Source organism: Toxorhynchites rutilus, chromosome 3, assembly GCF_029784135.1.
Source record: "Toxorhynchites rutilus septentrionalis strain SRP chromosome 3, ASM2978413v1, whole genome shotgun sequence".
Lineage (NCBI taxonomy): Eukaryota > Metazoa > Arthropoda > Insecta > Diptera > Culicidae > Toxorhynchites > Toxorhynchites rutilus.
In genome coordinates, this window is record NC_073746.1 from 182429638 (window position 1) to 182454550 (window position 24913).

General features: G+C 40.0%; 1 protein-coding gene across 5 annotated transcripts in view; it reads right to left on the reverse strand.

The window, feature by feature from the left end:
• The window catches only part of LOC129775270 (semaphorin-1A), a 481842-nt gene that overhangs the window by 114003 nt on the left and 342926 nt on the right, over positions 1 to 24913 (reverse strand). For all 5 annotated transcript variants that reach the window (XR_008742907.1, XR_008742908.1, XR_008742906.1 and 2 more), the window contains exon 5: positions 17823 to 18018. Coding sequence is in view for 1 of the 5 variants with exons in the window: in XM_055779783.1 (XP_055635758.1) it covers positions 17823 to 18018 (196 nt within the window). In the remaining 4 variants the exon portion in view is untranslated. The remainder of the gene's footprint in view (positions 1 to 17822; positions 18019 to 24913) is intronic.

Genomic DNA, 24913 nt, shown 5'->3' on the forward strand with positions numbered 1-24913 from the left:
CTTTTGTCTCAAATTCCGAACAGCAAAGATGCATATCTGTAAAAAAACATAACTTTTGAACTACTGGACCGATTCATATGTTATACTCGCAAAAAAAATGGATTTTGCTTTCACAATTATTGATTGTATATGCTTTTTAAAGTTTACATGGTTTCGGGACCAAGGGCGCTATATCGATATCGATACCTGTAAATGATGTTGAAATGGTTAAAATTATTTGATTATTAAATTATTTATAACATTAAGGCTCAGTAAATTCACATTGAAAAATGAAGTGTTCGCAATTTGAATCATGCGTTGAAACTAATTTTAATGAAGATTTCTGCATAAAACATCGTTCTTTCATCCATTTATTGTAGATTCGTACAAATTTTAGCACTTACCATAAGAACAATAAACAAAATAGTTGAAAAAACGACTAAAACTGAAAAATTAACGATGCCTGTTTTTTGTAGAATTTGCTAACGTAAAAATGTAATCATTGGTTTTGACTGTCACTTTTTCGCAAATGCCCAATATTATAAATAATAGGCTGTATCGATACCTGTAAATGTTGTTAAAATGAAGGCTATAACCCAAAGAATTTCAGGGTTTTGATTATTCAATTATTTATAACATTAAAGTTCAACTTACATTTGAAAATGAAGTGTTCGGAATTTGAATCATGCGTAGAAATTTGATTTATATTCCGAACACTACTTCAATATTAATTTTAATGAAGATTTCTGCACAAAATATCATTTTTTCACCCAGTTATTGTAGGTTCTTACACTCTCTAGCACTTTACATGAAAACAGCAATCAAAACTGTTGAAACAACTACAAAAACTGAAAAATGAACGATGCTTGTTTTTTACGGAATTTGCTAACGCAAACATTTTATCATTGGTTTTGACTGTCACTTTTTTGCAAATGTCTAATATTATAAATTTGCTCTGTCCGAAACTTGGCTTTCTTCGCAAGATGATCTCTCTTTCCACGATTTTAATATTATACGCTTGGACCGATATGACAGATACGGAGGGGTGCTATTGGGGATCAATAAGTGCCACTCATTTTTCCGAATTGATCTTCCACCTATTGGTGGGATCGAAGCTGTTGCTTGTCATGTAAACATCAGAGGCAAAGACCTCTGTATTGTCAGCTTGTATTGGCCTCCGAGAGCTGCGGTTAGCCGCAAGCAACTTGCTGACACGTGCTCACTCTTTCCTGAGCCACGGTTGATCTTGGGAGACTTCAATTCTCACGGAACCGCCTGGGGGGAACAGTACGATGACAACCGTTCATCGTTGATATATGACCTTTGTAACAGCTTCAATATGACCATTTTGAATACTGGGGAAACAACACGTGTACCTAAACCATCTGCTCTTGACCTCTCGCTTTGCTCGAACTCACTATCGTTAGATTGCAAGTGGAATGTAATACAGGATCCCAACGGTAGTGATCACTTGCCAATCAAAATTTCCATCAGCACTGGGTCGAATTCTTCTGAATCTATAAATATGGCATATGACCTCACAAGACACATTGACTGGAAAAAATATGCGGACGCGATTGCTCTAGCCATCAATTCCAGAGATGGTTTACCTCCATTGGAGGAGTATAACTTCCTTTCTCATTTGATCTATGACAGCGCAGTTCGCGCTCAAACGAAACCCATCCCAGGTTCCACCATTTGCCGAAGGCCTCCCAATCTATGGTGGGATAGCCAATGTTCCAAGCTTTATATAGAAAAATGCATTCAAAGCTTTTCGGAAACGTGGAACTCCTGAAAAATTGTTCGAGATATACCACAAGATAGGTGCGATCTTTATTCCGAGTTTTCGATGGTAGAATTCTCTCTTGCTCTCCTTTCATGTAACAATTCTGCTCCGGGATCGGATAGAATTAAGTTCAACTTGCTGAAAAACCTCCCTGATGTGACGAAACATCGCTTGTTGAATTTATTCAATCGGTTTCTGGAACATAATATTGTTCCAGATGATTGGAGACAAGTACGAGTTATAGCTATTCAAAAACCCGGAAAACCCGCGTCCGATGATCTTGTTTCGCCTTGATCGATGGGTTGAAACGAATGGCCTACTCTCAGATACACAATATGGGTTCCGCAGGGGCAAGGGGACGAATGATTGTCTTGCGTTGCTTTCTTCAGAAATTCAAATGGCTTACGCCGAAAAAAAACAAATGGCTTCAGTATTCTTGGACATAAAGGGGGCCTTTGATTCTGTTTCAATAGAGGTTTTGTCAGACAAATTACACTCTCGGGGACTGCCACCTCTATTGAATAATATGTTATATAACTTGCTTTGTGAGAAACATTTGAACTTTTCTCATGGAGATTCGACAGTAAGCCGGGTCTCCTACATGGGACTCCCCCAGGGCTCATGTTTAAGCCCCCTTTTGTACAACTTCTATGTAAGCGACATTGACAATTGTCTTACACAAAATTGCAGCCTAAGACAACTTGCAGATGATGGAGTGGTGTCTGTCGTAGGATTAAACGAATCCGACCTGCAAGAACCCTTACAAGATACTTTGAATAATTTTTCAACCTGGGCCATTGGGCTAGGGATCGAATTCTCCACGGAGAAAACAGAGATGGTGGTTTTTTCTAGGAAGCATAGACCAGCAAAACCAAAGCTTCAACTTTTGGGTAAACCGATCACTCATGCTATGTCATTCAAGTATCTTGGGGTCTGGTTCGACTCCAAATGTACTTGGGGGGCCCATATTAGGTATCTGAGTAAAAAATGCCAACAAAGAATAAACTTTCTCCGTACAATTACCGGCACATGGTGGGGAGCCCACCCCGAAGATCTTATAATGTTGTAACGACCAACTATTCTCTCAGTGATGGAGTATGGCAGTTTCTGTTGTCAATCAGCTGCCAAAACACACCTCATTAAACTCGAGCGAATTCAGTATCTTTGTCTCCGTATTGCGTTGGGATGTATGCCCTCAACGCATACCATGAGTCTCGAGGTTTTGGCAGGCGTACTCCCACTAAAAGAACGCTTCAATTTATTATCTCTTCGGTTCCTCATCCGGTGTAAGGTTATGAACCCATTGGTGATCGGAAATTTTGAGCAACTGATCGAGCTAAATTTTCACTCTGGATTCATGAGTTCATATCATGAATTCATCTCCATGCAGGTTGTTCCTTCTTCGTATATTCCCAACCGTGTTTGTTTTCCTGACTACATCAATTCCTCTGTACATTTTGATCTGTTCATGAAGGAGAAAATCCATGGAATTCCAGATTATCTTCTATCGGGGATCGTTCCTACGATCTTTAATGCAAAGTATGGGCGTATCAATTGCGATAATATGTACTTTACTGATGGGTCCTCTATGAATGAGTCCACAGGATTTGGAGTGTTCAACGTATTTTTTAGCACCTCACACAGTCTTCAGTATCCTTGCTCAGTGTATATTGCTGAATTGGCAGCAATACACTGGGCGCTGGACAGCGTCGCCTCACGACCTGTTGAACACTATTACATTGTAACGGATAGTCTGAGCTCTGTCGAAGCTATCCGTTCAGTGAGGCCGGAAAAGCACTCGCCGTACTTCCTTGAGAGAATACGAGAAATTTTGAGTGCTTTAACCAGACGCTGTTATGTCATTACCTTTGTCTGGGTCCCTTCACATTGCTCAATTCCGGGTAATGAGAGGGCTGACTCATTAGCAAAGGTAGGTGCAATTGAAGGAGAAATTTATCAGCGTCAAATCGCCTTCAATGAATTTTATTCTTTAGTCCGTAAAAATACCATCGCTAATTGGCAACGCAAATGGAACGAAGATGAATTGGGCCGGTGGCTCCACTCAATTATCCCTAAGGTTAGCTTCAAACCATGGTTCAAAAGTCTGGACTTGAGTCGAGACTTTATTCGCACCTTCTCCCGACTCATGTCCAACCACTGTTCGTTAGACGCGCTACTCTTTCGTATTAATCTTGCCGACAGCAATCTTTGTGTTTGTGGCCACGGTTACCACGACATCGAGCACGTTGTTTGGTCGTGCGAGTTGTATCTTGTCGCCAGATCGAATTTAGAAAACTCCCTCAGTGCTAGAGGAAGACAGCCCAATGTGCCGGTGAGAGATGTGTTGGCTCGGTTAGACCTTGATTACATGTCCCAAATCTATATTTTTCTTAAATCTATCGATGTTCGTGTGTGATTATCCTTATATCCTTATATCCTTTGCGTGCAATTGGTCCCCTTGCTACAAACAATAGAATAAGTTGAAATGTAAATACACAATAGATATACGAATAGATTTAAGAATTGAGTGTGTGAGATTATCATTATTGTAACAATTTCCTTATATCCCATCCTTTTCCTGAACAAATATGTCACCCTACTAAACCCGAGTAGACCGCGAGTAATCGGTTTTCTACCTTACTTACCTTAGATTTAGAAAATGTTTATGTATAGTAATAAAAATATAATTAAGAATTCGGCTCCTTTAAACTTATGTAACTGAGCCTGTAAAAATAAACGAATTTAATAAAAAAAAAATATTATAAATTATAAATTATAGGCGCCTAAAACTGCTACTGTGTTATAGATAAAAAACAAATGTTTATCGATAGATAGCGATACTCTTACGCCTCAAAATGGTAACAGTGTAATATACAACAAAATTTATCTTAAGATAAATATATTATAGGCTGTATTTGATACCTGTAAATGATGTCAAAATGAAGCCTATACCTCAAAGAATGTCTGTGTTTTCATTATTCAATTATTTATAACATAAAAGTTTGGGGGTCTCCGTAGCCACAATGGTTGCGCGTTCGCTTAGTAAGCGATCGATCGTGAGTTCAAAACTCAGGGCCCTCATTGACCATCTTTGTGTTGTTACAGAATAGCTACGTCCACGCAACAATCATCAGCGATGGAGATCGATCCACGGTCGAAATAAGATCGATTCATCCATACAACTGCTCTGCTCTGCAAGACACATCGGGCTGCTGTTCTATAAATAACTCAACAATGATCAATCAACTGTCTCCGCTGTCCGGTCTAACTGGATAATGGAAGAACAGATAGAAAACTCTTACGCCTAAATGGCTATTGTGTGAATGTACCATATGTAATGGTATAGGACGAATACTGGCGAATGGCAACTGTGTGTAATGTGCTAATTATAGATATGATAATCATGTGACATGTACACGATTAAAATTCGGCTCTGTTACAGCTAAAATGCTAATGAGCCTCAAATAAATAAATGGGATAAAAAAAAAACATAAAAGTTTAACATAAAAGTTTAGTATATTCAAAACACTTCAACACTTCAGAATTTGAGACTGTTCGGAATATGAGACAAAACGGTAAGTTTACGGATCAATATTTATTTCATTCGTGGATTTTTGATGAATGGCTGTGAACGCTCATTCACGAGATATGGAGATCATAAGGAACTGTGGTAGTGATAAGAGAATGATACGAATTAAAGTTGATTTTCACCCGACGAAGCTGCTTTTTAAGCATCTGATTGATTTTGATGATAATTATAACAAACGAAATTTATATAAGCGGATAATTAAACTGAACGGTTTTTTAACGCAGGATTACGTCTTTCGGAAACATATTAGGGTGCAAAATGAAAAACGACAAATCGGTCGCATCGCGAAAATTCTCTAGTTTTGAGCGATTATTGCCCAGGAATTACTTAATGAATTTATGGGATTTTTGCATCAATCGATTTGGTAACTCCATAACAATCTGGTGAGAAAATTGTATGTTTTACTGGTTGACTCGACAACCGTTGTTCTGCATACAAATTACTTCTTGTGAATATTTTGGTTAAATAAAAAATGACGTATGAACTGTAAACGTGTTTGAATGTTGTAAAGATCTATAACATAAACGAATGTGAATTAAACGATTATTTAACAATAAAACAACGAATAAAACGATTTGATCTTCAGTGTCAATGATGTTTATGCTGCCGGAAATTTCAGTAGACATTATCATCCGATAAATATACGTAAAACGCTCGTGACTATTGTGTTCTATTGAGAAAAAAAATGTCGAATTATTTTTTTCTGAATAGCGCCGTTCTCACCGTTATTAAATGTACGCTAATTCGTACTCTTACGGTATTTATTTATTTATTTATTTCACCGTCTTGGATATAAATATTCCTACAGACTGTTTACTTAGGCTAGTTCCTTAATTCTATTTTTGAATACATTTTTGGATATATTAAAATCAAAACAATTATTCGCTACATTGAACTCACGGAAACATTTAAGTAGAGGACTGTTTTGACCGTAGGTGGTCCTGCGTGGAGGGATCGCTAGGAGTTGTCTGCCTCGGAGACGTCTAGATGGAGCGTAGATTCGTGCATTCTGTATCAGCTCTGAACAATCCATGTTGCCGGTCAACATGTCAAACACAAACAGGCGTTGTATTTTCGTTCGCCTTGACTGTAGGGTTTCAATATCGATCAGTCTACAGCGGCTTGCATAATCGGGGAGGTTAGACGGATCGTTCCAGGGAAGACCCCGTAGCGCGTAGCGTATAAAGCTTTTCTGCACTTTCTCAATGCGTAACATTTGCGTTGCGTGATAGGGAGACCACACACAGCTTGCATATTCAACGATACTCCTTTCTAGGGAACAATACAATGTCTTCAGCGTGTATGGATCCTGAAATGTTTGTGAGTTTCGGCGAATGAATCCTAGTACTGCGAACCCTTTCGCGGCGGTAGTGCTGATATGCTCGTCGAACTTCAGTTTGCTGTCTAGGATGACACCGAGATCACGGATGCTATTGACGCGTTCAACGTTATAAGAGGCGATTTTATAGTTGAAACTGATGGAAGTTTGGCAGCGAGTGAAAGTAGTTGATTTGCATTTCGTTATGTTCAACTGCATTCCGTTAGCTGAGCACCATCTAGTGAGCTCATCGATATCAGCTTGCAAAGCACAACAGTCGAGAACTGAGTGAATTGTCCTGTACATTTTAAAATCGTCAGCGTACAATAGCTTTCCAGATTTCAGACATCCGGTGAGGTCATTTACAAATAAAATGAAAATGAGAGGGCCGAGAATACTGAGCGAGCGTTTCCAATTTTCACAAATACTTCTCTTCCAGCCAGGTACGAACTGAGCCGTTCTGTTGTTATCCCAGATGATTAAGCTTTCGAATGGAAAGACCATGAGGCACCTTGTCGAACGCCTTTGAGAAGTCGAAATATATAGAGTCCACCTGGCAACGCTTGTCCATTTGCTCCACGAGTGATGTTGTGTAGCACATAAGGTTCGAGACAGTTGATCTTTTCTTCACGAATCCATGTTGAGCGTCAGATATAAGCGGGCGTGCTGCATTGTAGAGGACTGCGTGAATAATATCTTCGAAAACTTTTGCTATGCAGCAAAGGATGGAAATTCCACGATAGTTGTCGACTATGTGAGTACCACCCGATTTATGCACGGGTGTAATCGAAGCCGTCTTCCCCATAGTTGGGAACGATCGTTCAATCAGCGAACGGTTGAAGATGAGGCTGAGCGGAGTCATCAGAGATTCGGCACACTCTTTTAGGAGAGTAGGAGGCAAACGATCGGTACCAGCGCCTTTGGAGATGTCAAGTTTCTTCAGGGCTGAAAGAACATCATTCGGCGTGATGGTTAACGGTGGCAAACTTACGTTTAGCGGCGAAATGTTGTCAAACTCTGTTGCAGAGAATGCTGGTGGGTCATCACTGTGCACGCTTCGGAAGAAATTTGCGAACAGATTAGCCGCTTCTTCAGGGGTGGTAGCTGTTAAGTCACCATACGATACATTCTCCAGAATATGCGATCCGCTTTTACGACTTTTCACATACGACCAGAAGCTTTTCGGATTCTGTTTCAAATTCGATTCAATTCGATCTGTATGAGAGCGAAAAGCTGCTATTCGACACTCACTATAGCACGCTTCAAGATGCTTAAGCTTTTCTTTCACGTCACTGGATTTTTCTCGAAAGTAAACTTTTCGGGCTTTGCGGACGCTGTTACGGAGACGTCACAACTCCGACGTCCACCATGAGTGCTTAAAACTGGGTGCTTGACATCTTCGTTTGCGAGGAACGTTATCGCGAAGGATCTCGTAAACTTTTTCATAGAATACTGCCGTTGCGCAGTTTGTTGACTCTGCGCCAATGATTTCGTTCCAGTTAACACCTGAAAGAAGGCTGTTCAGTGCAGTGAAGTCACATCGCTTGAAGTCAAAATCGGGATCGTCACAAGAATAATCACTTGCTGAGAACACACGTCGAGTTGAATACGGAGAACAAAAGGTTTATGATGAGCGTCAAGTTTCAAAAGAGGAAAGGGTGGCTCGATGATTTCGGCATTGCAACTATCGTTAACAAATGCTAAGTCGAGAATCCTATTGTTCGAGTTGCGAAGCGTGTTGATTTGATGGAGTCCAGATGCAGCTATTGTTTCCGTGAACACTAGTTCGGCTTCCGTGGAGGCGTTACTAGGCAAATAACTGTTTATGTCCTCGTCGAACGTTCATGATAAGTATGGGAGATTATAGTCGCCGACTACGACAATGGAGTCAGTGTCCAATGCGCGGTCGCAGATGTCACATACGGCGTTAGAATGCATGGTGTATACATCGGGATGAGAGTTGGGCCGAATGTAGATGCCACAGATGTAAATAGTAAGGTCAGGGAGTTTGACGGAAGCGACGACTTGCTCCAATTGAGTGTAGTTACTGAACGATACAGAATTGCAACGAAAGGAAGACCTAACTGCGATTAGAACTCCACCTCCGCGTCGTAAAGAACTTGATCTTTCACTACGATCGCAACGGAAAATCGTATAATCGGACGCCAGCTCAGTATTCGCAATATCGGGTCGCAGCCAAGTTTCGGTAAGAACGACGATGTCGTAATCACCACATGCCATTTTCGTGAAGAATTCATTTGTTTTAGTTCGCATTCCCCGTACATTCTGGTAGTATATGGTTAAGTGATTAACCAGAGCTGGAGCAGTTAAAATCGGCGGGAGCAGGTTTCGAATGGTGGTTTACAGACAATAGACGTTTGTGGCGTTAGTTGGTCGCTGACGGCGTATCCGGTTGCGGTTGATCGACTGCGGGATCCCAGAACCCCGGTTTGTTCGAGCTGTAGTTTTCGAATTCTCGAAAACGAATACCCATGGGCCAGGTGGACGATGTCATGGCCTTTGGCTTCAGATCATGACACACGCCGAGCTTAAATGACACATACGTGAGGCTGGAAACGTCTCTACCGCGAGGGACAAGCTTAACAAGCTTTACATCATCTGTCGCTAATCTGGTCTTGACCATCTCGATCACTTTTTCGTCCGGTGCTCTGGGATCTATTCCCGACAAATATATCCAGAAAAGTTTGGCATCTGAACTTGCAGTATCAATAGTAATACCACATGTATCTGAATTCTGCCCGCCTGTACCGCAAATGAGTTTACGTGGGGGGGGGCGCTAATTCCGTCATTCTCATCGTTTACACGTGGGCGTTTAGCGGAACTGCGTATCAGCGGAATCCGAGTGGGTAGGTTTCTAATCGGTGTGTTGGCTACAATTTCAGGAATTTGCTTGAGATTATTGCGTATCTCAGATCGAATTTCGGACAAAATGTTGTCACGAATTTCGGTCTTTATAGTTTTGATGATTCCCTCATAAGCAGCATTGACGGAGTGAACGGCCTTGGTGAATCGCGTTTTCGCCATAAGTCCGGTGCATGCGTTACACATCCAATGCAGGCAAGCGTTGGAATTCACAGCGTGCTGTATTTCAGAGGACATACCAGTGCATTTGAAGCAAAACCGGCCGGAACAAAAACCACTACAGACCCAGTAATCAGCTGGAAGCTCAACTGTGCATTTTTCACACACGCCGTGCATAGCGAAATACAGTAGTTTCAACGCAGCGAAATTCAAATGACAACGGTGAAAGCCGCAGAACTGGCAACACTAACAATAGAGCAATAGCGTTCCGTTTCACAACGTTCCTTAATTACGCGCACACCGGTTGTTTATGTTTACTTTCTGCTGGGTGTCCTATTGCTGACGAATGTTCGGTGATGAGGATGATGATGTCACAGCGCAACGATATGAATGACTGATGCTATATGGAGTGACGATTTTTGGACTTCGTAGTGAGAAGAACAGCAGAAATATACTTTACGAGCTTTCCTCATGTCTAACTTTTTTGTTTTGTGTATAATTTCTGGCTTTATGCTGTGTCGGCGTTACTCATGCTAGCGTCTCGCAAGTGAATATATTCTTCCTCACACAGCTTCTGTTGATCGTGTCATAGGAGTCGCAATCGTTCGCTCTTTACCTTCGTGTACATGTCGACCATGAATTGTTAGCACAGCACATTTGTCGTTCAACAACGTAATTAAATTCGTTCTGTTTGATAAACGAACGAAAGTTAAATTATTTGGATATTGTTTATAGAAAAATACTAAAATCGTGATTGAAAAATGGGGAAAGAGGGTAAGAGGGTGAAAATTTGGGATTAGAAGTATATTTTGAAACCAAATTACATTTGTTTCGAAGGAGTTTGACCACAAACACCGTGACACGAGATTTTTATATGTGTCGATGTAGATGTAGATGTTTATATAAAAATATTTTATTCTTATTGGAAAATAGGGGATGGACTAAGAGGGTCAAAATTTGGGGTTATATGCATATTTTGAAGTCAAATTAAATTTGAGTTTTTTGAAAACCGAAAAATCACCGGAAATCGGGGTTTAAAAAAAATAATACCAAATGCCTTAAAATTGCATGACACGTCGAGATTTACAGTTATCTAAACAAAAAAATTGTCAAAAATTGAATTTTCAGGCGGAAAAACGACCAAGTGCCAAAAAAACTTTTTTTTTTAAATTTAGAGATAACTGTTAATGACCCATTCCAGCGTGACGTGACAACGGTTTGACTCACTAAAAACAGGTTTTTCTCGTTTTCATGTATAAATCATACAATTTACAAATGGTAAACGATTTTAAAGTGAAATTGAGAAAAATTTCCTACATAAATCTTCAGTTGGAGAATATTTTGCAGTTGAATTCGCTTGTTGCCAACCCAATACTTTTGTGACGTGACAACACCTGTCTTTTTGCGGGTTCCGACTTTTGAACATTAATGTTGTATTTCCAGTTCCGTTTCAAAACATACAAATAAACTTTGTTCTATGATTTGTCAATGAAAGATGAACGTAGATTCCTGTCTACTCAGGTTTTCAAAAAACTCGCAAGAACATGCGTTTTGACGGCACGCATCTTGTGACCTGACAACGCGCTCTGTGCGAATAAACAGTCTCCACGAAGCGTTGTCAGGTCACATACTCAATAAGCTGTATTAAATACGAATTTCACCGTATTGTAGCAAGCTATTTACTATTTTTCACGTTTTTATTACTCTGAATACCTCTCACATTCCTCTGAGATCTCCCCTTCCCCTTCCAAATGTCCATGTAGGTCCTATAGGGGAATGCGGTTCAGGATCACCGGTCACGTTAGAGTGATCTTGAACCTACCCCTCTTTGTATCTCAGGAACGGTACGTTCTTTCGAATTTTCAGTAGTATCAAATTTTATTTTTTTATTAATTCGCTTATTTTTACAGGCTCAGTTACTTAAGTTTAAAGGAGCCGAATTCTTAAATATAATTTTAAAACTATATATACATAAACAATTTTCTTACATCTATGGTTAGTAAGGTGGAAAACCGATTACTCGCGGTGTACTCGAGTTTAGGAGGGTGACATATTTTTAGGAGAAGGATGGGATATAAAAAAAAAAGTGACAATGTTGATGAACACTCATTTCTTAAATCTATTCGTATATCTATAGTGTATTTACATTTCAACTTATTCTACTATTTATAGCAAGGTAATTGCAAAGGAAGGAAAGGAGGGTATAAGGGTGTAGGGACAATCACACACGAAGATCTATAGCTTTAAGGAAAACATATATATGGGACATGTAATCAAGGTCTAACCGAGCCAACACATCTCTCACCGGCACATTGGGCTGTCTTCCTCGGGCCCGAAGGGAGCAGTATCAAATGAAGGGTGTCATAACGCTGACAATTTGAGAGCATGGTGACTTTTTCTGGCTCTCTTCATTTTAGCGTTTTAGCGCCATTTTGCGTTTTTATTGCTTCAAAAACAGAGAAGAAATATTCTTGAATGTTCTTTCAATGTTCAATGTTTGTTCTTTTAGATTGTGTTCATTGTGTTTAGATTGTGAAACATTGCGAAACAAGGCAATTGTAAATGCTTATGGTATGTTCATTAAAATAAGCTATATAAATTGAATTTACCTGTTACCTGCAATACACGGTATGTCTTTATTTGGGAAAAGTCGTGGTGGTCTAAAAATGACCTTCAGTTTTTATATCGTGATTGTTTAACACGTTCACTCTGGCGCTTGTCATAAATGGTTAGCACAATCCTGATTCATCGAGTGGCGCTCACTACAGGGGGAACGCGCTTGATTTTTCTATCAGAAACTATGTATGCATCCGCGCACATACCTGTGCAAGGGCGTTGGCGTGTTGAAGATTACTTTGACTTTGACGTTGACTTTGATAGTTGATCGTTGATCGTTGATGTTTGCGTGTGCATTTGTATGTGCACTTTGTTTGTATAAATCCACACACGTCGCTCTAAGGCTAAGTTCTTTCCACTCAAACATTATCTCCCTCTCACTTAAACCCTATCTATCACTATTAAACATTATTCTTTTTTTTTATTCCTCTTCGTGCACCCATGGATATATGCCAACATTACCATTCACGATCGTATTGTGGGGGATTTCATGCCATTCTTGGTCTTTTATATCCGTTTTTAACGAACCGGAAGTCACCATCCTCGATTCCAAAATGGCATCGGAATGCGGTATTCGACTTCCGCTGGTAAGTGCACCCGTGGCCGAGTGGTTAGCGTCTCACATTATCATGCCGGGTGTTCGGGTTCGATTACCGTTCTGGCCGGAGGATTTTTCGTCAGAGAAATTTCCTTCGACTTGCACCGTGGTCACGCGTATTCTAGAGCTTGCCCATCGGAATACATTGAAGGCGTGTTATTTGGCTTAAGATATCTCGACTAATTATTAATAAATGATGCTAGTTAATGCATACGTTGAGACGGCAAAAGTTCCACAGAGAACGTTAACGCCATTCAAGAAGAGAATGGTAAGCCCATATCGTATGGGGTTTCCATATTTTTTCAGCATTCAATACTACCATCAGCAAACCGGAAGTTGAAATAAGATTATATCTTATATTATGGAATATACGTTCATATATTGTTGATAAAACATAGGAGAAAGATCATTTGTATGTTTTGAAACGAAACTATAATCAATTAAATTAATCCTTTTTTCTTGTTGGAAATTCTTGTTGGAAATATCTCAAGAAACATAAAAATAGTGAAAACCTAAAATATTTTAAATATAATTATGTAGTTTTTTAAACTCGTCTCTCTCAAAGGTTGGTGCATAAAAATTAAATTTGTTACAAAAAAATTATGATATAACTGGTGCTTATTCAAATAACGTTTTCAATTTTCTCCTAAAACTAGATTTGAAATTTGGTTCTCTGGTGCATAACCTCATAGAATGGGTCTAATCTCGACGAGTAATGTAATTTTAAGACATTTGGCATATTTTTTTTTTTTGAAAACCTCGAACTTAAACTTTAGCCGCTTTGCGCCACTCTCTCTTAAGTCCGATTAAGATGATATTTTGCATAGGGTATATTATCATGCAAATCAACATTTCGTTGGGGATAACTATTTTTTGTGGCACCCAAAACCAGACTTTTCGTTTCGTACTCCGAGTCCCAAAATGCCGACTTTTGACAAACATTTTTTTCCGAGATGACACTAGATCTCGACGTTTCATGCAGTTTTAAGACATTTGGCATTTGGAGCTAGGGTTATTTTTCGATTTTCAAAAAACTTAAACTTTGACCGCTTTGCGCCACTCTCCCTTAAGTCCGATTTAGCTAATATATTCCATAGGGTATTTTTTTTGAGATGGTGAACTTTTTTATGGGATAACTTTTTGAAATTCGAGATGACCATTTTCATTGGCACCCACAAGGCAGTAGGGTAGAGTGTTAGGGTTCATACAGGGTTTTCCATTTCTGGCTTCTGAAATTATACAGCCCTGCGCTGACAACCGTTTGACATAGCTGTCAACCAAAGCGTCATATCGTTAGTTGAATGTCTGCCATTTTACAATATGGATCGTTTTAGCATTGCACAACGTGTTAATTTTGTTAAATTATACTATAAAAATGATGAAAAACCGGCAAATGTTTTTCGAGCATTACGGACGAATTTTGGTCGTCATGAACGGCCTACAGAGCACACAATCGCTAATGTAGTGCGTAAATTCGAACAAACTGGATCCGTAGCGGATATTGTGAAACCTGTGCATCATCGTAATGTGCGTTCGGCCGGAAATATTGCTGCTGTTGCTGCCAGTGTGGAGGATGACCCGAATGTTTCGATTCCACGGCGTGCTCAGCAATTGGGCTTGTCAAACACATCATTGTGGCGAATTTTGCATTTGGACTTGCACCTACATCCATATAAAGTCCAACTGGTACAAAAATTAGAGCGTGGTGACCATGAAATGCGTCGGGCATACGTCGATTGAGTGAACGAACAACAGCAGCAAAATGCTGAATTTTCGCATCAAATTTTCTTCAGCGATGAGGCACATTTCGAGCTCGGTGGCTATGTGAACACTCAAAATTTCCGTATATGGGGCTCAGAAAATCCACACGTGATTGTTGAGAGGCCATTGCATCCGCCAAAGGTCACTGTTTGGTGCGCATTATGGTCTGGTGGAGTCATCGGGCCGCATTTCTTTGAAAATGAGGACGGCGAGACGGTAACTGTGAATGGTGAGCGCTATGGCCGCATGTTAACCGATTTTTTTTGGCCACAAATTGAAGATATGGATACGAATGACATGTGGTTTCAGCAGGACGGCACCACGTGCCACAACACGACCGAACATGGCCATATTGCGAACGAAATTTGAGGGACGCATAATTTCGCGTTTTGGTAATGCCAATTGGCCGTCCAGGTCATGCGATTTGAACCCGCTAGACTTTTTTTTGTGGGGTTATGCGAAAGACCGTGTCTATGCCAACTCTCCGCAAACTCTTGAACATTTGAAAGACAACATTCGTGAAGTTATGACCGAGATACCGCCCCATATGTGCCGAAAAGTCATCTAAAATTACCTGTTCCGAATCAAGGTGTGCGAGGAAGCCCTAGGTGGACATTTTAATGATGTTGTATTTCACACATAATGGCATAAACCAAACTTTAATTCGAAATAGAAGTTTCATCGAAATTCGAATTCTAAGTGTGCTTTATCTCAATTTACTTTCGGAATTTAAAGTTGGAAAACCCTGTATTTTCAAATCATTCATAGCCACCATTACACTCCACAGTCACCGTGTTCGCACGAGCTTAAGCATGAATTTAAGCCTGAGATCAGTAATTTTCGTTTCTGCTCAAGTGTTATTCCTTATAGCTGACACGGATCATGCGTGGGCTATCCTGCTGTAAGCTGTCAATCTCTCAGTTAAAAAGGTTGTGCTGTAATTGCAGGGCAAACAGTATGTAAACTTCTTTGTGAAGACAACCAGCCGTTTTGTCGCATTGTTCTGAGTAGTTCGCCTGGTATTTTAGGGAATATGCGATTCACTTAGAGTTAATAGTCGCACCAAACAACTAATGAAAAATCTGTTAAATGTAGTGGGTGATTCGTGTTCATTCTTTTGTATCCATTTGCGTCTGTCTATTATATGGGTCAAAACTATTCATAAACCTGTAATTTTTGTGTCTCATTTTTCAATGTAAAATGAACTCTTAAAGATTAGTCTAGTGTATTATCATAGTTTGTTTATTACTACATCCCGAACTCAAACACCTGTAGATTCGGCACAGAATCCATTTCTTCGAATGGCTGACATTGTTATCTTACGTCAATCGCGTTGCAGAATATGGGGACAGTCTTCAAATACTGAAAAAAAAATACAAGTAATATTCCGACAAAGCTCCTAATACATTTTGGTACCGCTAAAGGAGACATAAAAAGATGATCCTTCAAGTTTAACAGATGTACTGCAAGGGTTTTGTCGCCAAATGAACATCGTCTTCACAAGAGGAAAGTAAAGTGGCGACAAACTCGCCGCCGAAACGAACGATGACGCCGAAGAAGAAGAGACCGAAAACTTTCTTCGAGACAGTTCCCTGCATAATAATCGTAGTGGAATTCGAAATTTGTTGTCAACTTTGCCGCTGGCATTCAGTTATTGTTTTGAAACACAATTCCGAAACTATTCTTCTCCGCAACTACCCCTCAACGACTCCTCCCCCCCCACCCCCAGTCGGTTAAAGCCAATCTGACATGCTTTAACTGACTGGGGGGGGGGGGTGTAGGAGTCGTTGAGGGGTAGTTGCGAAGAGGCAAGGGAGGCAAGTGTACTATTTTTTTCAGCACGGCTCTCGAACCCGCTTCTTCGAATGTTTGCAAATTTCATCGTTTTCGAATTATTGAAAAGGGGGAAAACACATAACAAGCCTCTGGGCGCGTAGCTTTCCCCTCTTGCGCTCGGGCGGAAACATCGAATAAGCGAGAAAAGAACATTTCAGAAACTTTAATTTCGAGCATGATTATTGCCAGAAGGCCAGACGGAGTTTTTCCCAGCAATAATACGTTTAACTTCTTCCTTCAAATTTTGTCGACATTTGCATATTTTGCTCATTATTGTAATGAACACGGGATTGATGGGATCATAAAACAGCTAAATACTCTCGAACACAATTCAATTCGTTATATACGTGAGTGTTCGGAAAGTTCCGATGAAAAATGTACAACATTTCTGTCTACAAAGTTTCGCTGACAGAAAGCACTGCCTTAGTTTTAGGTTGTTGATCATTTCCATCGTGCTTTTCTCCAAACTTGGTTTATCCTGTCTATCCATTACAGTTGAATCGAGCGAAATTTGTTTCGCATGGTCGGTTCACATAACAGAAAAAGTGTTGATTACACAAGTCGTTGTTGCAAGTGAGCTTCGAATAAATTGGCTTGCTGCGAATAAAGGAGACATCCATAACAAGATATACAACACGAGAACGTGTGCATGCATTTTGATTTTTTGTCGCCCCCACTCTTGAGAGCACACTCATCTGTTCGCTACATTTTCCGTTATTCAAGATGGTGATGATGCTGCAGCATACGATAAAAGAGTCACACCAGGAAAACCCATACTTGGATCCGTCTGCGCGCAAAGTATTATTACGAATCTAATGTACTAGCAAAACGTTTGTGGCTTCCGGGGATAAGAAAGTTATGTCATGTGTCCCTGCAGGTTATTCTTGGCAGCTAACATCAGCTAGTGATTTGGTGTTCGTTCATTGAAGTATCTGCTTACATTGGCAATGATTACAAACTATTTCAAACTATTGGATAATAATTTCATAAATACTACACAGATGATATAGTTACGAATTCTACAAGACATCCTAGAAGATAGAAATCTAGCAGCCATGAAAAGGACCGTGAAATGTCCAGTACCACTTGTCAAAACATTTCGTTTGACAACTTGAAAATATTATTCCACCCCTGGATTTATTTTCTACTTTCAAGAAGAAAAAAAAACATTTGGTACGTACCAAATCGAGGCTGGACGATCTTGATAACATTTGAATTCCAACAAACAACAATTTATTCAAAGAGTATCGGATCAATATCGGATCAGAATTCGAAAATAAAAATAATAAGCACTTACCGACTAGCACTGCCGTTGAGTTGTGCGCTGGATCATACGGACACACGGCCTGTCCGGGTTTTTCCGATTCGACTGTATAGCTGTTTCCGTTGATGCCATACACTCGGCATAGCGGACGGAATGCGTTGGTACCGCAACCCAACAGCGTCCCCGACGACTGAAGCGCCAGTACGCGGATGTAGTTCTGGCAGAGATCCTACAAAGAAATCATGAAATCAGTGAAGAATTTTTGGTCAAGATGAATAGTTATTATTCATCTCTCATAGTCAAAGAGATGAATTATTCTGAATAAATTGATGGAAAAAATATTTTTGCTCTCTGGATTGGACGTTTACTACATATTATATTATACGGCAGTTCACGCGGTTGAAGTAACGATTTTGACGAGAAATTACGTATATTGGAGGCAGAAATTGAAAAACAAAAAATTATTCCTCTCGCGATCGATAAACCTCTACGCTTCATATATTACAAACCTGTCCATATTACCCCCACTATATGTCCATACTACCCGCATCGAAAAAAATGTTTTACTTTCGGTCTGTTTTAATTTCAGTAAATAACATTGAAAAACACTTTTTTGTAAAATATTTGGCCAATTAGGTGGAGAAACAGAATATTGAATCTCAAGAAACTGCATCAAAGTTTTGGGAAACATGAGTTTCCAAAGATATAATTGAAGTTCTTCTTAACATGTCCGTTTTACCCCCACCTCCCCTAATATTTTATTCCCCTCCCCCTTACAGAGGCTATCCCTTGAAATTATCATAGAAAGGAGTGTCGAGCCACCATAGAAACATTTATCGACCCCTAATACCTCCACATGCCAAATTTGCCTCCATTTGCTTGATTAGTTCTTGAGTTATGCAGAAATTTATTATAATTTATATTTTTATTTTTATGGCATTTGTATGGCAGCTGCTCCCTTAGAGAGGAAAAACATTTCTTGCCCCCTAACCTCCACATGCCAAATTTGATTACGTTTGCTTGATTAGGTGTACAAATTTATGTTTTATATGTACGAAAAAAATCGCATCGGTGTCTGCTCAATGGTATTTACTTGATGTTTAGTCAAATAATTCAGTACAATTCAGGCTCGGTGCGATGGCACGTTATCATAATGAAAAATCAAAGAATTGGCGGCCCACATTTCCGGCCGTTTGCGACGTACAGGCAGACACTAATGATCAAATGGCACTTAAACCTTACAGATGTGCGTCTTAAGGTCGTACCAATATAAGAAAAAAACTGGTTCCCGCATGCACGGTATTTTAAAATATAAAAGTTCCGGTACTTTTTACTTATATATTTTAAATATTTTAAAACAAAGTAATTTTACATATCCGAAGACGCCTGAATCTCACGTTTTCATTGGTTCAATTTTTGTTAGGTCTCATCAGGTTTCATTGTATCTAAGGAAGGAACAGATAAAGAAGCCGCTCAATAAATATTCCTCCGTTGGGCGTCGTGCAAAAATTACGTACCGCGAGGAGAGGGGAAGGGGATCGTGGTTGCGTTACTTACTTTGTATTAGAGATTGAAATTGCCTTACGTAAGACGGGAGGGGAGGTCTGAAATCCGAATTTTCGGCGTTACGTAATTTGAGCGTGTGCTCCCGTGGCCGAGTGGTTAGCGTCATAACTAACATGCCGGGTGTTCGGGTTCGATTCCTGTACTGGTCGGGGGAATTTTTCGTCAAAGAAATTTCCTCCGACTTACACTGTGATCACGCGTATTCTAGAGCTTGCCACTCAGAATGCATTCAAGGCGTGTTAATTGGCATAGAAATCTCAACTAAGTACTAATAAAAATGACGCAAGTAATACTACGTTGAGACGGCGAAGATCCTCTAGCAACGTTAGTGCCATTGAAGAAGAAGAAGAAGAATTTGAGCACCATGCCTTGCAACCAGAGATCGAAATGCTCGCCGATTTGAGATAAAAAAACATCCGTTTTCACCCACAGGCAGTGCCGAAAATATTCACGTTCGCGACATTCAAATATCTCATTTTTTTATTTCAGAATTTCAGCCTATCTTATATTGATAACCTTCTGCTCAAGTGAGAGTCGATAAATGTGAAACAACACTATCAATGAACACCAGTGGAATAAACATCAACATCAGCTTGCCATGAAGCTCATTTTTCATTTACATCTTCATTTTCGTCATGATATTCGAAACGACGAAATTGAAGATCATTGCGTGTTAGCGAAAATCAAAGCATAGAATTCAACGTCAACCAATTGAGAGTAAAATCGATTAATGATAAAGGATAGCCTTTCATCACACAAAATTCTTATTTTTGGCGATATCGGCAATGGAATTTATAGTATAACTCTTGCTATGTTTTATGCATCTACTCCCGATTGGCTGGAAATACACATACACCCCCAATTATATCGGCAATAGGTGAAAATAACAGACGAGCGGAAAATGAACAAAATCTTGTTTTGATTTCCGTTTTAATGATACTGGCTCTAAATGACCAGAAATGATATAAAACTCCTACGATATGGATGGTCTCATTTCCCATGTCAGGGGCGGCTAAGAGTGAGTGAGAGTGAGAGTGAGTGGTTGCTGCAGACCCTGCAAGCCATCCGTAATAATAAAAGGCACAGGAATAAACCCAGGCAAAGAACACGGAACTAATATTTCGGGACATCAAAAAGAATTTATATAAGCTCTCTAAGAGAGTTTAGATTATATGTAAAACTAATGCTATTCAGAACTGAAAGTTCTCCGAGTAACCATGAGAAACGCACCTCCAATTGTTGTAAACGGAAGCAAGATTTCTTGGGTTTTATATTCATATCAATCAAATTCAATGGAGCACAATTAGAGTAGTGCGGGGCAAAAAAGCGCATTGGCCTTTTTGAAGCAAACGAGCATAAAATTTCAACAACAGTGTATTCGTATGATACATTATTACACCAACAGCTCACACATATAAATAAGATACATTTCATGAAAGTGGTAAAAAGTTATGAGGTAAAACGAGTTTTGCGATGTTTTGATCTAATTTTTGATGATTGATTAACTTACCTAAAATAACTGAAAAGTTCGAAACTACACTGTCGAGGAAACCTTCATTCTATAGTAGATGATAGTGCGTATTCGTTTTTGTGAAAAAGTTCAAGAGCTTTTTTTAAAAATTCGATTAGTTCAAAAATTGCTTGTGGGTTAAAGGTGCGCAGTGGCTGCGGGGCAAAAGTTCGCACCAGAGTTTTGCTCTGATGAAAATTATAAAATGTTTTCAATCAAATTTTTAACGGGACCCACAAGGAGAAAACTGATTTGTAGAAATGCTCGAATGGCGATATTTCTGAATAAGCTCTGAGCAAGTGGCTCATATCAGTGAGTGATTTATGATTTGAATCTTCTTTTATTGACATTTCTACTTCTGCTAGGATGTGCCAGCGAGCACCTAGGGCAGTTCAGACGAGTATTTATCAGTGAGCAGTCTGAGGATCTGGCGGACCACTGCAGAACACTGGACAAAGCTTACTATGGTATGACTCTCAAGGATTTACGGCGCCTGGCGTTTGATTTTGCGGGAGCCAACAATCTCCAGCACGAATTCAATAAAGTTGCAAAACTGGCAGAAAGAGATTGAGCTTCTAGCTTCATGTGGAACCATCGTCTGTCGTTTCGAACCCCACAACAGCGCAACGAAGCGACAGCGCTTCAAGGCAAAGCGTCGGAATCCTCAGAACCGAATCCAAGATGAGGAAGAAAAATAAACAATTGTTTAAAAATAATTCAAAAAGAATTTCAAACGATTTTTTTTTCTATTTTCACCATGCATTCAATTCAATAACGGTTATGTTTTGTTTATGTTTATGTTTTCACAATGAACTAAATATTGTTTTTTTTTCAACAATGAGTTTCAAATAAATCAAGTGAAGGTAACTGGGTATTTATAAAATTGATCTATATTAATTAATTAATTAATTTATTTATTTATTTATTCGACAAATCAACGGGTATACAGAACCCAAATGACGCTTACGTACTAAATTACAATTAAAAACTTAATAACTGGACGGAGTATTTGTGATCGAAGAGATGTATCTCTTTCTAAGTGATGTGCGTGATATCCCGAGGTCAAAATATATACTGTGTCTATTGAACTCTCTACACATACTCGACATTGGCTCGTAGAATCCGTAATTCGTGCGTGAAAACGGTATCTGGAGGAAGTTATGAGATCTCAGATTCCTTTGCTGGATATTAAAGTTCACAAGTTGTAAAAGCTCTGAACAGTCTATGTGCGACAGTATCAAGTCGGAAATGAAACATATTCTGGCAAGGTAGCGGCGATTACACAAAGAATCAAGCCCGATGAGTCTACAGCGATGTTCGTAACTGGGAAGGTTGCTGGGATCACTCCAAGGTAGATTCCGTAGAGCAAATTTAACGAATTTGCGCTGGATAGCTTCTAGCCGCAGAATGCTGTTTTGATAGTATGGTGACCAAACAATTGATGCATACTCGAGTATCGAACGAACGAGGGAACAATATACGGCCTTTATGCAGTGTATGTCCCTGAAGTGTTTTGTTGCACGCAACATAAATCCGAGCATTTTGGATGATTTCGTCGTTATATATGCAATGTGCTCACGAAATGTAAGCCTAGAGTCGAGCATAACTCCTAGGTCCTTGACACAATTGACTCGTTGTAATATACAGCCCTGCAACTTGTAATTGAAGTGGACTGTAGTGCGTTTACGCGAGAATGAAATAATTGAGCATTTGGTGGGGTTTAGAATCATTCTATTTTTGTCACACCATGCAGCAAATGCACCGATTTGCGACTGTAGAAATGCTGCATCATTTTCACTATTAATTAAATAGTAAAATTTAAAGTCGTCTGCGTAAGACAATTTTTGACAATCCAAAACAAAATTGATGTCGTTCAGAAATAGCAGGAAAATGTATGGTCCTAAGTGACTTCCTTTGGGAACACCCGAAGGTCTTGGAAATAGTGTCACCAGTTTTAACAGACATCTGTCGATTTACCAGATAGGATTCCAACCATTTAAGAAAGGAGCCGTTGAATCCGAGACGATTAAGTTTTGGCAATTATTAACTGGTGATTGATGGTATCGAAAGCCGCCGAAAAATCGGTGTAAACTGCATCTATTTGATAACGCGACTGTAGAGCACGAGCAATAAATGATGTGTAAACAACTAGGTTTGTAGTTGTTGATCGCTTCGAAATACATCCATGTTGTTGTTCAGCTATATAGCTCTTGCATGTGTAGGAAATGTAATCCAAGACGATGAGCTCTAGAAGCTTAGATATTGCACATAAGTAAGCGATCCCTCTGTAGTTCTGCACTTCTTTCTTGCTGCCTTTCTTAAAAACCGGGAAGACATAAGCCTTTTTCCATATTTCTGGAAATATGCCAGAATCTACGGAGAGATTGAAAGGAGACTCAGTGGGTAAGACGAACTATCGGTACACTTTTTCAAAACAATTTAATAAAAATGATTTGGTTCCGTTCCTCACGATTTAACTCAAGAACGGAGCAACGGATTTAAACAGTCAGTATCAGGATTGATGCGTCTTAGTCTGCATCAGGTTTATATGTCAAAAAAAAATTTGTATACCGCGAGTATAGATTATGTATTGTTATTATAGAAATAATGTCTGTGTTCAGTTCCACACCGACCGAACTGAAGTGACAGCATCTAGCAGCATGCAGAATTTGCACACCACACCACAAACCACGAGTACCCCTCCCACAGCGCAACTATGAGCCAGCCATCGCTAAACCACGCTGTGCTCGACGGCATAAAAATGCACGCTTGCCGCGGCACGGCATTCAGTTTTGCGTGAGCAGTGGTGCAGTGCACATCGGAGCAAGCAGCAGCAGCAGCAGCAAGAATATCAACAACAACAGCAGCAGCAGCAATGAAACTGCATCGTCGGCAGTAAGAAGTTGCACCGCCGACAAGAAGAAACCCGTTCCGGTACCACATCATAAATGTGACGCGCCTACTGCGGAACGCATCATTCGTCATAAAACCATCGAACAGTGAACATCACAGTGAATTCAAATAGAAACAAGAAGAGAAAAGTTGTAAATAAAATGAAAGTGTAAATAGTAGTCTCCAGTGTTTGCGTCCGACCGCCGGAACATCCAGTCCTCCATCTCTGCCGCAATAAAAAGAGTAAATAGAGTTTTCACGAGAAAGCCTTTCTCAAGGCTCATCAAGTGCAAGCGGTTGCTGCTAGCCAAGCGCTAGTCCAGTCCAACTGCGACGTTGGCTTCATGAGGCGAAGCCAACCCAAGGAGTCCGGCCCAGTTGCCCTCCTGGGAAGGAACACAGCGGTTCCCGCTCCCACCCGGCTCGGTTCCCGTTGGGAACGCGAGCACCCTATATCGACCGGCGCATTACAGTCCACTGCAGCCCCAACATATTAATTGGTCCTTCGAACCGGATTACTCAAGTGTGTCGAGTGTCCGGATGTGTCATCGTTCTGGTGGAAAAATCCACCATCGTTTTGGTTCGTCATCCGACGAATGAACATCGTTGCTGCGCAGTGTGGAGTGGATGTGAGGGATCGGAAGCCAACACGGAGAAAATTCGAAAAAAGTGAGCAAAAACAAAGGCTTAAAAGCGAGTGAAAAATACAAACTGAACAAAAGTGAGTGAAGTTATTTCCAAGAGACAATAAGTGAGCAAAATGACAACGAAAAGAACGCCAGTTAAGCCGTCCGCAAAGGACGCAGAAGATGCAGAAGCAACACTGAGCATGTTGATCCATATGCGTGGCACAGCACAAGGCAACGTCACGCGTATCAAGAACATTTTGAACCAAGTGGACCAGACTGAGCTTACTTCTGCTCAAGTGAAAGTCTACATCAGGAAGGTGGAAACTGCTTACACCGAGTACCACCAATATCACCAACAAGTTATGGCAAGTATTCCACCCAACCAGCGAGAGGATCAAGATGTAAAATTCCTGCATTTCGAAACGCTACACGAAGAGGTGTCAACCATTCTCGAAACCTGGCTTGAGAATTTGACCGCACCTCCACCGAATCACCTTCAACAAGCGATGCCATTAGCTGTAAATCAA